The sequence below is a fragment of the Solanum pennellii genome, chromosome 2 (genome assembly GCF_001406875.1).
Source record: "Solanum pennellii chromosome 2, SPENNV200".
In the NCBI taxonomy this organism is placed as follows: Eukaryota; Viridiplantae; Streptophyta; class Magnoliopsida; order Solanales; family Solanaceae; genus Solanum; species Solanum pennellii.
The window spans coordinates 39,692,235-39,706,578 of record NC_028638.1 but is presented as its reverse complement, the minus strand read 5'-3'; the positions used below and the strand labels follow the sequence as shown (position 1 = coordinate 39,706,578).

Genomic DNA, 14,344 nt, shown 5'->3' with positions numbered 1-14,344 from the left:
AGGGTATAAATAACTTTGTTTTAACGGCATGGGTATAATCAACTAATAAATTAAAGTTGAGGGATATTTTTTACCCTTTCCCTATTTATTATCCTCTTTTTTATTTGAAATAATTATGTTTTATATCACTAATTAATAATTTTATACTATATTTTCGAATCAAATTAACTTAGACACATATTTTTTGCTATGATATATACTCAAATAAAGAGAGAAACAAGCGAGAACGTGATTGAGACAAGTGAGATTTGTCTATGTATAGCAGATACATATGAATCACATCACATATATATATATTTGAAATACCAATACACAAGCGAACGGAAGGAAGATGAGTAAGGTTTGTCTAGGTATTCGATATACATATGAATCCACTTATATAGTGTATTTAAAAGAGCAACTAGCAAATATAAAAATTATATTCGTACGTTATAATTATGGTTTGTGTAGTTGCGCTTTATAGCAAGTTTTATGTTTGCTGTGGAGTTTTGATTTGTACAATTCGCTACAAACATCCAATTTTATGCAAATTATTCAGTTTTGTGCAAAATCATTTATGCATTGTAATTGTATAATAAGATATGTATTTACATAATTATAAGTGTATATGACAAAAATATATGTATATATATTTGTATTTGTATATGCACTTTTCTGTCGCTTTATACAAACATAAACGCTTTTTATATGTTTAATACCGAAATATATAAAATGATTAATTGTATACCAAAAATTGCTACTTGTATACCGAATCAAATGGCAAAAAAGGGGATGTTCGCCGCGAATTACAATTAAAATAAACTATGACTATAACATTTAATTTGATTTAATAGTTTGCTATTACATACAATTTTTTCTATTTAAAATTAATGAGAAAGGACCTAATATACCCTCGAAGTATTAAAAATGGCGCAAAATTACCCTTGTCATTCACCTTTGGGTTCAAAATTGACCATATTTAACAACTTTAAATTGAAGCTATATAAATATTTTTTGAAATACGTGGTGCTCAACTATTGATTATAATTTAATTTATTAATATAATTTATTAATCCACCCATTACCAATCCATTACTAATTAAACCCGATCCAAATTAATAAACTCACCCCAAATCCATCCACCTACAAAACAAAACGATGGACCCCCTTTCCAAGATTGTTTTCTTCTTGATCAGTTTCTCCTACGTTTATAAAATTACCAATCGCTTCAATTCCATTTTCATATTGGAACAGAGTAGTATCACACTTATCCTTTTACCACACATCCTTAAACAATGAAAATTTTTTGTCACTTGTTTGCTCCTATACTCTTTAATATACATTATTAAGCACAGCTTCTAATTCTCATCCTATTTACAGAAAATTCTCCGACTTTCATACACAATGTTATGATTTTCTTTATTTCTTTCTTTGGCTTCTGTTTGTTAATCTTATAAACAAGGAGAAATTGACTGAGAAGAAAACAATCTTGAAAAGAAAGAGTTTTGGATTTTGTTTAGTAAGTGGATTTGGAGCGGATTTATTAATTATGATTTGATTTATAAATTATATTATAATTCATACTTGAGCGTCATAAATTTTAAAAAACATTTAAATAGTATTTTTAAGAGTATTTTGGCGTCAATAGAAGGAGAATGATAGTTTCGTACCATTTCAAATATTTTGAGGTAACCCCTTTTTTCGTAAAATTAATTGCATCTAATTTTAACTCTATATTTTCAAGATGTAATATTGCAAAGTAAAACATATAAAAAATAACTACTAAAATAAAATACATTCTTCTTCCATTATGATCGAAATTTTCTTTCTCAATAAAAACTCAAAATCCTATGTTATCCCTATATTACAATCTTCTTCCCTAAAAGGAATTTATACATTCTTTTGCGTGAGTTACCATCCTAATTGATTCAACATGTTTTCTTCCCCTTTTCTATCGCACATCTAGGTCGATATTGTCATTTATTTTTTTGCTCAAAAGAATTTTAGGAATCATATAAATAGAAATAACAATAATCATGCACATCACAATTGATGTAGCCAGATTCCATTCACATTTCATATGTACAACAATTTTTTATATTTTAAAATACATGTCATACATATTGTGACCATGCACATATATCTCGAAAATGGCATAAACCAGATTCCATATAGTTTTCATACATGTGAAAGCAGTTATATGATTGATCTATGTTGGAAAAAATATTAAAATATTGATATTAGATTGAAACTATAAAGTAGTAAAAGATTTATCTCAAACATCATGGCGTGACAAATCATTGTCTTAAAAGCGATTTTGGCTTGACTCTGGTACAAATCGTTATAATCGATCGCTTTTTAAGTTTTCATAGTTGCTCTCAAACCGTGCAATCGTGACTGAGAGTTTGGAGATTGCCCAAAAATAGTCTAAGAATAAGGAGAAATGAGGGAAATGTTTTCTTTTCTTTTTGTTGGTTGTCCTAGCATTCACAAAATTCACTATGTTAAAGTTTCATTGTGTTGAAGTATGGCAAAGTTAAGGAATTGTAGCAGTAACATGGCAAAGTTAAGGAGTTGTGGCAGTAACACCACGTTCCAGCTAATCCAAGTCGCTTTCGGAAATAAAAGATTACCTAAACTAAGTCAAAGAAGTTCGAGTAGGAGTTGGGTTAAAGAAATTTTCTTTCTAGCGGCAAAGGCAAATAGGAGTCCAAGTTGAGCTCTACAAGGCTTTGAGGCGGCAAAATATAAAGTGTTTATCTAAACCAAGTTGAAGAAGGAATTAGCTATCAATAGAGTTTTCTTATTCACTTAAGGAAAATAGTCTGATTAAGAAAAATCACGTAAGAAGTTTTCCTTTCAACGCAAGTTTCTAGGATTCCAAGTTCGAGTCGAGTTTGGTATAAAGAAGTTAAGTTCGAGTTGAAGATACGACAGAAGTTAAGTTCGAGTTGAACAAGGAGTTGAAGATGCGGCAAAGTCAAGTTTGAGTTGGACAAGACTTTGAGAGTTTTATTCTATAAATAGAGCAATAACTTCTTCAATGAAGTTTGCGCACTTACAAAGAGAGAAGATCAAGACACGATCAAGAATTTGAGAGAGTTTTGAGATTTAATGGGGAGTGTTGCCAGCTTGTGAGGAAAAAGTTGTAAGATTGTAATTAAGAGTTTTGATTACAATCAAGTGAGTGTAAAATTCGTCTAACAAGTTTGAGAAATTTAACGGACGGTAGAAGACTTAAACCTGGGGATTTTTTTGTCTTGGATAGTTAAGAATTAGAGTTTATAATTTCTTTGCTAGGAATTAGAGTTTATAATTCCTTAGGTTACATAGGTTTGTAATCTTTTGTTGAGGCTCAATGAAGTGGAGTTAAATCCTACAGAGGTGTAAGTCGTGATTTTTACCCTTTATGAGTTGGGATTTTAGCGATAAAATAGTGTCATTATTTTATTGGCTTTACGAAAACGTAACTGTTTTAATCTACAAAGGAACACGTAGAATATACTTGTTCCTTAGGCAAATTTGGGGGTCAGAATTCCAACACATTACTTATAGAGGAAATTTCTATAAGAGTTGTTATAGAGTCGAGAGTTAAATTTTCACAACACATTGTGATTGTTAATGTCATTAAAGGTCATTAAATCACATTCTAGATCTGAACTCCTAAGGTATTATACTCTGTGTTCTTTTCATTACAATAAATTGTAATACCATATAATTTAAGTTAAGGGCAAATAAGTCATTAGTAATTTTTTTAAAAGAAAAAAGAGAGAGAGATTGGGCTAAAAGCCCTAGGCGGCCACGCTGCAACCTTTGGCAGAAAGAAAAGAAACAAAAAAAAACTTAGAATAGAGCGAGTAAGAAGGAAAGAACGGAAGGGTGAGGGAGAAGAAGGAGAAAGAGACTTATTCAGAGGTTTTTGCTATCAGGTTTGAGGTAAATCCTTGTTGCTTTTCTTCTCCTACAATCTCTACAAGATCATTAGTTAGGCCATTTACTTTAGGTGTTGAAATCTAATTATTAGAGACTAATAATTGGACATCAAAATTTGAACAGACGAATAAAACATATACAATACAATTTCTATATATTGTATGAGTATCAAGATACTTGATTGATCAACGAATTCGGGAATGCTAATACTAATAGATTGAAGTATATTCTATACCCATCCTACTGCCTAATATGCTCTCTGTAGCACTAATTGAAATTACATTGTTATATTGAGTTAGAGTTGTGGTTAATTGTAATAGTAATAAAGAAAATTGTTTGAGCAACCGCAATATAGGAGTATTTAGAACTTTTTCATTTGTTACTGCTGAAATCGAATGAATGTATCGTTAAGGAATAAGATACTTTAACACATTGATAGTTAAACCTGAAACTTGAGGGTTGAGTATTTTAAATAGTTATAGAATTAGCTTAAACATAAAACTAACTGGAGATCAATATATGTGATTATAGATGTTGGGTATGTAGCAAGAATTGATGGGAAATAGAGGGAAGGAGAGGAATTTGAAAAGTTTAGAACTTGAAAGGTTGGGAACTTGAAAAGTCCTCTAATGCTTTAATGAAAAAGGCAATTGTCCCTCATCGGTAATGGAAATGAAAATAGGAGAGTTTAAATAAATAAACACTCCTATTAATTGTTAAAAGGGTTGGAAAGAGGGACCCCCCTCGCGCTGTCGTCGTCGCTCGCTTCGGATCCGCGCGCGTGACCCGTTTTAATTTCCGTTATATTTTAAAATTCCCGCCATGACTGTTCTGAAAGGTTGCAACTTTCAGGAACAGTCAATAGTACCATTTGAAAGTTTGCAACCTTTCATTAATGGTCGTGTCAATTCTGAAAGGGTTGCAACCTTTTAGAATATATTCTTCTTGCCTATAAATACCATTCAGTCTTCAGAATATTTTCCTACGAATTTTCTGATCTTCCTTCTTCTTAAAAACACATATTCTTCGTGTACTTTCCTGCTGTGGATTGATTCGCTGACAGTAGAGTTTTTGGTATCTATACTCTACTGATTAAGATCATTTTACCCTGGGAGGTTATATTCCAAATCAAACATCGGATACTAGAGGGGAATAATTTCCTTAAGGGGACACTGTGAATTCAGTGGACTTGATTTTCTTCCAAAATTATTAAAAAGAGTATTCCAGATTCTGGTAAGTTTTTACAGATTCAATTATTTTTTTATAAATAAATTTCTGTTCATCTTACTTACTGGTTCTAAAAATCTCAGTTACTTCGTGTTTCTGAATGATTTATTACAACCAGTAATTTCTGATTTTCATAACACAGATTGGCAAACAATAGATTGGTTGAAGAAAGTCGTGCAGAGATTGCTCGAGTGACGAGTTTGAAACTTCAACATGACAACTGTGAGTAGTAATCTTTCCACAACTTATATTTCACAAATTTCATGATTTATAAAGTAAATGTGTTATAAAATGTTTTGAACTTGCATGTGGAACAAGTCTTTTACTTGATATGATACCAATATAATTATTTGAGATGAACTATTTTTATAAAATATGTTTCTAATTGGTACTTGAGATATGATTACCACTATAAAAGAAAGTTCTGTTACTTACTTGAGAATGAGTATTTTGACATATGTTTTGGCTAAAGTTTTATATATTATGATTTGATAAGAACTTAAAGCCTTATACCATTTTGAAATGTTTCTACTAGTTACAAAGAAAAGTATAAATGAGAGAGACCTTGATGAATTCTGTAGCTAACGGGGGGTTCATTAGAGCTGGTGCACATTGTACTTACATATTATCAATAAAGCTCTTGCTAGTGGGAAAGTATAACTAGTATACTGTTATTGATGTCCCTCGAGTAGGGATCTACTGATATGCATATTTAACTCCTATATGAGGAGTTCACTGTTACTGATTACTTCTTAAAGAGAAAGGCACACTGATTACATGATTCATCCTTGGAAACCTCCCAAATATATATAAGATTTGATATGAAATAGTTTTTCTGACTTTACTTACTAAGTATTTACATTGATTTTACTTACATGAGGTAAATAAGATTGGATATTGTTACTGTTTCTGAAAAACACATTTATTATATCAATTTGACTATCGTACTAGGATGTTTTCTGACTTGTCCCTCAAAAAAAGGGTTGTGGTTAAATGTTATTACTCACTAAGCTAGCGTCTCACTCCTCGCTTTATTTTACATGAAATAGAGGTGACATGGGTAATGATTTCTTTAATTAGAGCTTACGAGTTGATAATTCCTGGTGAGACCCGCACTTATTTGCATGGACAATAAGCTTATAAGTTGTTATAAACATTTTTTAAAATTTTTACATTTGCTCCATAATCATTGCTCTTATTAGAAGTTATGAGTATTATTTCATATTGTAACTTGTATCAAGTATGAGACATCTTATGTTTTGGAGTTGGAATTAGTATTTTTACTCTTTGAATAGTCTATTGATGAATAAATGGATTAAGGATGAGATTGGTTGACTGCGTTATTGATTTCTGATACATGTAATTTTAGAAAAGACCCAAAAATACAGGAAATTATGCCCGATTCTATATATTATGTCCTAAAATACTTAGAACAAAACTTTGAAGAACTTGGTAAGACACAACAAAGTTTAAGAATATTTTCACAACTTGACAATTAAAACTAGTAGAGAAACTAGAATCAGAAACATATTAGAAAAAAATATACAAAATATTTTTCTTAAAAAAGAATTGTTGTCAATCTTGTGTTTAAAGAATCTTACTTATTCCAACAGACTTTGCAAACACACGAAGTTACCAAAGTTTAATGAACAATTGAAAAACAGAAGAACAAAAATTAATTCACAAATCTAAAATCTGTAACACATACAAGAATCTGAAAAAACAAAAAGAAGATCAAGTTCACTGAATGCACATTATCCCCTTAAGGAAATTATTCTCATCTAGTATCTGATGTTTAATTTGGAATATGTCCTCCCAGGAGAGAATGATCTCAATCACCAGTGTATTGATACCCAAAACGCTGGTGTCAGCGAGCCACTCAACAACAGTAAAATACACTTGGAATACTAGATTTAGTAGTAGTAGAAGAAGTCCAGAAAATGGTTAAATTAAAATGAGAGGAAATCCCTCAATTTATTGAAAACAAAGGATAGTATGAAAATGTTCTTATTCTGCCTTACCGGAAAAGTCACAATCTTTAGAAAAATCACAATCTTTAGAAAACATCACAACCTTTATTAAAAGTCACAACTTTTTATAAAAATCGCAATTCTTCATTAAAGTCGCACTTTTTTTATATTCTATTCACACCTTTAAAATCTAACAAAATTCTTGTTAAGACTTGCCTTGAGATTCTTTCCCCTTAGTGCCGGTCACAATTCTAGTTGAGTCGCAGTTCTTCAATGAAACAAATGTATCTAAATTAAAACAAAGAAAAAGCAATCTTGACGTTGAAATGCAAGAAAAAGAATAAAAATAAGAAGGTATTTTTATTGCTAATAATCGATCAAAGAGATGGTGTATTACAAATGAAATGCTTTTTCCATACTAGAATTTACTTAATTACTCTTTCCGTTTAAAAAATAATGATGTTTTTATAATATTTTAATTTTATCTTTTCATCTAACATGTTTAAGGCCACAAAATTAAAGAACTGTTTTGTACTTTTTACATAACTTTAATTTAGAACTACAAAATTTAAAAGTCGTTTTTATTTTCTTAAACTTCGTACCAAATTAAATCACAATATTCTTTTTAAAATGGAGGGAGGGAGTATATCACAATTTCTTTATACTACTAGAACAAAAAGTTGTTTTATACTCCTTCCGTTTAAAAAAGAACGACTCTAAAGAATGAACTAATTTTTTTTTAGTCTGTTTACAAAAGAATGATCTCTTTTCTTTTTTAACAACAATTTGACTTTAACTTTTCACGTGACATGTTTAAAGTCACAAGATTAAATGACATTTTGATACATTTGATATAAGTTTAATTTTAAAATATAAAATTAAAAATTGTTCTTTCTTATTTTAAATTCGATTTTAAATCAAACTAGATTATTTTTTTAAAAGGAGAAAATATCTTTTAAAAAAGGCAAATCTAACTTCTGAAAATAAATAGTTTAAATTTATAAAAGTTTCACCAATGATATAAATAATGGTGATTAGTCGAAGAATTCATTACGGGTAGTGGAACTTAAATTTTGAGTCAGCAATGACAGAGAAGTGAGTAAAATCCGGTATCCTATGAAACGTGTTAGCAATGTACTTAACTTCGGTCAAAACGGCGAAATTTGAGTGGTCCCACGTGTCCAGTTATTACAGATTTTAACACTCATATCAATCTCATTTTGGGAGAAAAAAAGAAAAAAGCAAATACTTGACAGACTGTAGAGTGCAGAATCATTCGGAATTTGTTCAATAATTTTTCAGATCTAGTTGTAGGAGTTGAAAGAAAAATGGGTAGGATGGATTATTTGGCTATGAAGACTGATGAAGATACTAACAAATTGATTAATGAAGATCTGAATGAGCTAAAGTTAGCTGCTAAGAAGCTCTTTGACCATGCCACTAAACTTGGCGGTCTTGGATTTGGTACTTCTCTTCTCAAATGGTTTGCCTCATTTGCTGCCATGTAATGTCCCTTTTCCTCTTTTATTTTAACGAATCTTATTTTACTTTCTCTCTATATCTATTACAATGTGGAAACCGAGAAAGGGGCTTTTCGCCATTAAATTCTCTCTTTTTCTTTCAGTGGACTTTTGACCCTTGATATTGTCTCCTTTTGATTATGATATTTTCAATTTCAAAAATTGAAAAATGATAACACCATTAAGTTTTATTTAGACACTCAAACTGTTGATTTGAGCACGTGAACGCATGATAAAGTATTCCAATTAGATACTTTTGGTTCAAATTTTGGAAAAAAGTTTTGGGTTGTTGAGTTAACTACATAAAATATATATTATCTCCGTTAGTTAGCATTTGTTTAGATAAGCCCATAAGCCTCCAGAATTTTCTAGTTAAGGTTGATCTTTATAATTAAAGAAGATAGAAAGTATTTTATGTGGTTAACTTGATTAGCTAATAGGTCTTGAGATGTGAAATGTTTCCAGGATTAAACAAGACTTCTCTATAAAAGAAGAAATAGGAACAACAAAATATAATTACTACGAAACCAGCAAGATAGGAAAATGGCTTTTAAGCTATAAAGTTGATTTTTTGGTTCTGCTTTTCTCTGTGAACTCTTCCGCTCAATATATGAAGGCAAATATGAGAGGCTTTGAAATGAGAAACTGAGATGCTAATATGAGATAACATTGCATTGTCATTTCATGTGAATGGCCTAAGGCCATCACGTGATGCCAATTTTTGGCAGTAAGACTTGGTCTTAGGCCATTCACATTAGCGATAATGTTATTATGTGGCTTCACATGTCATCTCATATTAGGATTAAACAAGATTTGCCTTGAGAGCTATCTCCTTAGCTTTGAAGGTCAATGATGAAGTTTTGTCTATTTTTATACCTAAGCCTTGTAATATGAGCTTGTAACCTAAGTGGGGGTAACAACGTGGTGGAATGTTGGGCTAATCTTGATGGTTGGGCTTGTGGGCTAATCTCTGACCTGCCCTATCCAAGCACAGAGTTGGGCTACGCGGTCCAAATGAAAGTATGGGCTGCTTGGCTCTTAGAGTAGGGTGAATTGAGTGAGACTGGTTTCACTGTTCAACGAATAGTCCTCGCTTTGTGTAGTGGAAGGATAATGAGCTGGTGCTCTCTAATCTCATTTTTTTTTTTTGAAATATATCTATTTTCAAAGGATTTCTTGTTGTCAAAGGTTCACATCACGTGATGACCTTAGAACGTTCACACGTAATGACAATGTAATCACATGACCTCACATGTTATCTCATATTAGTATTCTATTTTCTCATTTCAAAAGCCTCCTATATACTCTAGCAGAAGAGTTCACAGAGAAAAAAACAGAATGACTTCTACTACAAATTAACAAGATGGGAAAATGACTTTTAAGCTACTGAGTTGATTTCTTGGTTCTGCTTTTTCTCTGAGAACTCTTAAAGCAGAGATATATGAGGGTTTTGAAATGAGAGATTGGAATACTAATATGTTAGATAACATGTAAAGCTATGTGATTACATTGTCACTGCATGTGAATGGCCCAAGGCCATCACGTGATGCCAACCTTTGGCATCAACTAATCCTTTTAAAATAGATATATTATCAACAGTTTAATCACTTCCGACTCACGAGACTGAAGTTGAGAATTGCTCGTCTAAAGTTGAAAAAGTTTATCCCCAAAAGATCTGAAGTTGGGGACTGGGAAGCCTAACTTCATTACCCAAATGTCTGAAACTAGCGATTGGATGGGATAATGCCTGCACATAACAGTATGTTTTAATCCCTCCAGTTTCACTGTTTGGGAGTGGGATTGGCGTGGATTTAATCATCTTAGATGTCCCTTTTCAGTTTGTTAGTTCAGTAGCTTGTAACATTTTGATCTGTTAGCCAACGTTGCTGTTGAACTCAGAAGTTTTCAGTGCTGAAACTTATTGGTGGGAATTTGGCTGGTGAGTTGCTTCAGCAATGACAATAAATCTGATTCTAGGGACTATTGGAGGTTGGGGTTGTCCTATCCTTAAGAAATTTGACATTATCGTTGATCTTTAGTTATCCCCATGAGCAATTGAGTCCGTTAGTTCACTGCTAATTACACATCAAATATACCTAATGAAAAGGGAAGAGAAATGCACTCAAATCTGCTGCTAGTTTAAAATTTCTACTCTGAGTGACGGACAAGTGACATTAAGTCTATAATAATGTGGTACACCAACTTATTCAGTTACCAATCACCCACAAGGCATGACTTGGTTGAAAAATGCATCATATTAGCAAAGCTCATGAAGTTGTAGCAAATTGGAAAGTAGAGGCTTTTAACCTGGAAATAGATTAGGCATATTCCACTGTTATTATCAGGGATATGAAAATTGCTCCCGCAAAATTAATGTGTTGAATTTTCTTGGCTGACACCTGAGTGTCCTGCATTGGCAAACCAACAACAATGCTAATCCACAGAGGAAGATTAAATCCTAGATAATAAGACATGTTGGAATGCCTTATTGACACATTTGCTGTGGAATGTTTATTAACAAGTAGGAGTGGAAAGAAGTTTTCACTCTGCCAAAAAGTATGTCTATTGTTTTGCGGTTGATCAAACATATGTTTAAATATTTGTACTTAACTCTGGCTGGAAGAAACTTGCTGTACAATATTAGTATCTATATTTCAACTCGATGGTCTTTTTGAACTTGTTACATCTTGAGCTGAGTTTCAGCAATGTGGAATATCGTCTTTTTCCTGATTTTTGAGGGTCATCCTGTTTAGCTGATCTAATTTGGTATTAAGCTTGACGTTGTATCCATAATCCTTCAAATTCAATGTTTTGCTTTTACATTACTAATGCTGTACCGATCTTCTTTCCTTTCAACATAGTTAATACCAACTCATCACCTATAGATTTTCCTTAGAGTGAGGTTGTGAGTCTTCTTCTTTCCTCCTATTTTTGTTTCCTTTATGTTGTATCTTCCAGTTAGATCCCAGAGAAGTAATCTACTTTGACTATACATGATGAAGTCCAAGAGAATCGTTATCTATTTAAAATAAGAAGAGACATCCCAAGCGTTGACAATATTTCTTGACAAACTTTTCATCCTAAATATAACCACTCTGCATCAGAAAATCTTATCTTCGGTCTCCTTCCAAATGCAATAGAGAAGTCTTAAGACTTTCTCTTGACATCTTAGTGGGTACAGGCGAACTCCAAATAGTAACTGCAAATCTTGAATTCACCTTTACGTGCATATGGAGTCATTTGTTTTGTTGAAGCAGTTTAACATGCCATAACATTGCAATATCATTCCAGTTAATTTAAGTATGCCCAGAGGAAGACATTAGGAAATTCAGTGTAAAAAGCTAACCCACCCTCATACATGATATTGTGTAAAATCTCTAGAGAACATGACATGACAGGAATATTGTTTTAAGCTTTTAGATGAAACAATTGAATAAGTATATTCTGATGTTGTTGAGGGAGCTGGTGAAATATAACTCATCTTGGTGGAATGTGCTCAGTTGGCTGGTTGCAAGTAATTTTAAATGCTTTTAGTCAAAGAGGTTTGTTTAGAATCTAGAGTTTACACCTTTTTCCTGATGGATTTTTTGATAACGGTTCGAGCAAATATCATCTGCAGTTATTTGCTGATACTGGACCGGACAAACTGGAAAACAAATATGTTGACTGGACTTCTAGTCCCATATATCTTCTTCAGTTTCCCTGCAGTGTTATTCCACTTCTTCAGGTAAACTTCTCTTGTTTGCTACTATTTAGTTTTCCTTGCTTCTTGTCATCCAAGATATTCTCTTATCACTTGTTGCTACCTGATTCAAAGAGGCTTTTTTCTTTGTTAATCAATTGTCGTTTTTGATCACCAGAGGAGAGGTCGGGAAATGGATTGCTTTCGTTGCAGTTGTACTCAGGCTTTTCTTCCCACGACATTTTCCAGGTATGAACATTAGCTTTTGATTTATATGATGAAAATAACCATTGGTTATCATTTTCATTTTTGTGCAATTAAGTTCTTTTGTTTGTAACCCAAGATTCTGTTACCTTTTCCGTTAACTTTTTCTTAATATTAAAAAAAATTAAACACAACTGGGCACACTTTCCAGCAAGTAATATGCTCCCCAATTATTAGCATGACATGTCATGGTTCATGGAAGAGATGTCTCTAAATTTTTCAAGCTGCATAGATATTCAACTCAAAAAGTTTCTTCGAGTTTACTTATTGAAACTCCGAGCTTCACATAGTGATGAAATACTGAAGATGTTGCAGCATTGCCAACTGAGAAGTGTCACTAGGATTAGCTATTGTGTTTTTGCTTTCTTCGGTAGATTCTTTTATATTTATTCTGATGGTAAAACACGATTTGCGTATAGTGATGATATCTTCACTCCCTGGAGCTCTCATGATGAACTTAATGTAGTTTCCCCTCGATATTTTGTTGCATTAGCACAACAACACCCATAAAAATAAAATTCAATTGAGCATTAGCTCCAAGAAATCTATTTACACCCTTAGACTTAATCATAGATGGTGGAAGGATCAATTTACACCCTTAGACTTAATCATAGATGGTGGAAAGACTAGCAAGACTATGGCCCGGTGGTTGGTGGTTGGGAAGGGCAAATGGTACTCGATGGATTAGTTAATGTGTGTGCAAGCCGGCTCGTATACTTCTTCTAAAAAATACACACATTGACACACACATGGTTGATGCGTGTGCAAGCTGCTCATATACTGCCTAACACCCATCCACAACTGATGTGGGAGAAACAACATCCTTGCACACCACTCTGATACATGAGCTCAACCTCAAAATCTAGATTCATGACGGATGGATTGTCATAAAAAGAGATCAAACACCCATCCACAACCAATGTGGGAGAATCAACACTAAATCTTAATCCTAAATTTGCCTATCTACTTAAGTTACGCTACTAATGCTTGCTCTATGGTTCTTTTATATATGCTAATCCTCCTTTATAATGCTGTTGTCCATGAAATATAGACTGGTTGGAAATGCCTGGTTCATTAATCCTACTCCTAGTGGTTGCGCCCAACATCTTTGCCCACACTTTCAGAGACAGTTGGATTGGCACTGCGATATGTCTTTTGATTGGCTGCTATCTCCTCCAAGAGCACATCAGAGCCTCCGGTGGATTCAGAAATTCCTTAACACAAAGCAATGGTATATCTAACACAGTTGGTATAATTCTTCTGTTGGTCTATCCAATCTGGGCTCTGGTTCTTCGAGCCGTCTGATGAACTATAGCTACAACGATCATATGTGTGTTTTCGTCCACGAATTTCAATGTTCAATGCTGCAAAGCAGACCTCTGAATAAATGGATTTGGTTTTGTTTTAAACATTTCTGGTTATGTGATCATGTACTTTTGACATATGAAGTACTTATGGTTGATGGATTTAATTGTAAAGTTCTCTTCACACATTCACGCTTGCATACTATGAACTTGGTAAGGTGACAGATTATATATACTCACACTGGCTCATTTTATGTGGCACTTTTCGTTTTTCGAGAGTCAAATAGTTTAACTTTGATTAGATATTTGGGTATGGAATCATTAAATTTTTTGAAATGAAATTTATATATTTGTAAATTACGTAAAGAGTTCTATAAGTCATGGTAATTGATAACTCAAAATGTTAAAAGGATTTATGAAAAATTTACGGTCAAAGATAGATTTGTTTGAATTTTAAAATGCGAA

The 14,344-nt window shown here is 32.6% G+C and overlaps 1 protein-coding gene across 1 annotated transcript; it reads left to right on the top strand.

The window, feature by feature from the left end:
• Positions 1-8,199: 8,199 nt before the first annotated feature.
• Positions 8,200-14,139, top strand: LOC107011411 (cold-regulated 413 plasma membrane protein 2). Its single transcript, XM_015210908.2, has 4 exons — positions 8,200-8,613; positions 12,249-12,356; positions 12,490-12,560; positions 13,627-14,139. The coding sequence occupies exons 1-4, from the start codon at positions 8,438-8,440 to the stop codon at positions 13,878-13,880; spliced, it is 609 nt and encodes a 202-aa protein (XP_015066394.1). The 5' UTR covers positions 8,200-8,437; the 3' UTR covers positions 13,881-14,139.
• The last annotated feature ends 205 nt before the right edge of the window (positions 14,140-14,344 follow it).

Coding starts and splice junctions, on each gene's coding strand:
- LOC107011411 (XM_015210908.2), top strand. CDS start 8,438: ATGGGTAGGATGGATTATTTGGCTATGAAGACTGATGAAGATACTAAC. Junction 12,357..12,489: donor GTGTTATTCCACTTCTTCAG/GTAAACTTCTCT, acceptor TTTGATCACCAG/AGGAGAGGTCGGGAAATGGA. Junction 12,561..13,626: donor CTTCCCACGACATTTTCCAG/GTATGAACATTA, acceptor CATGAAATATAG/ACTGGTTGGAAATGCCTGGT.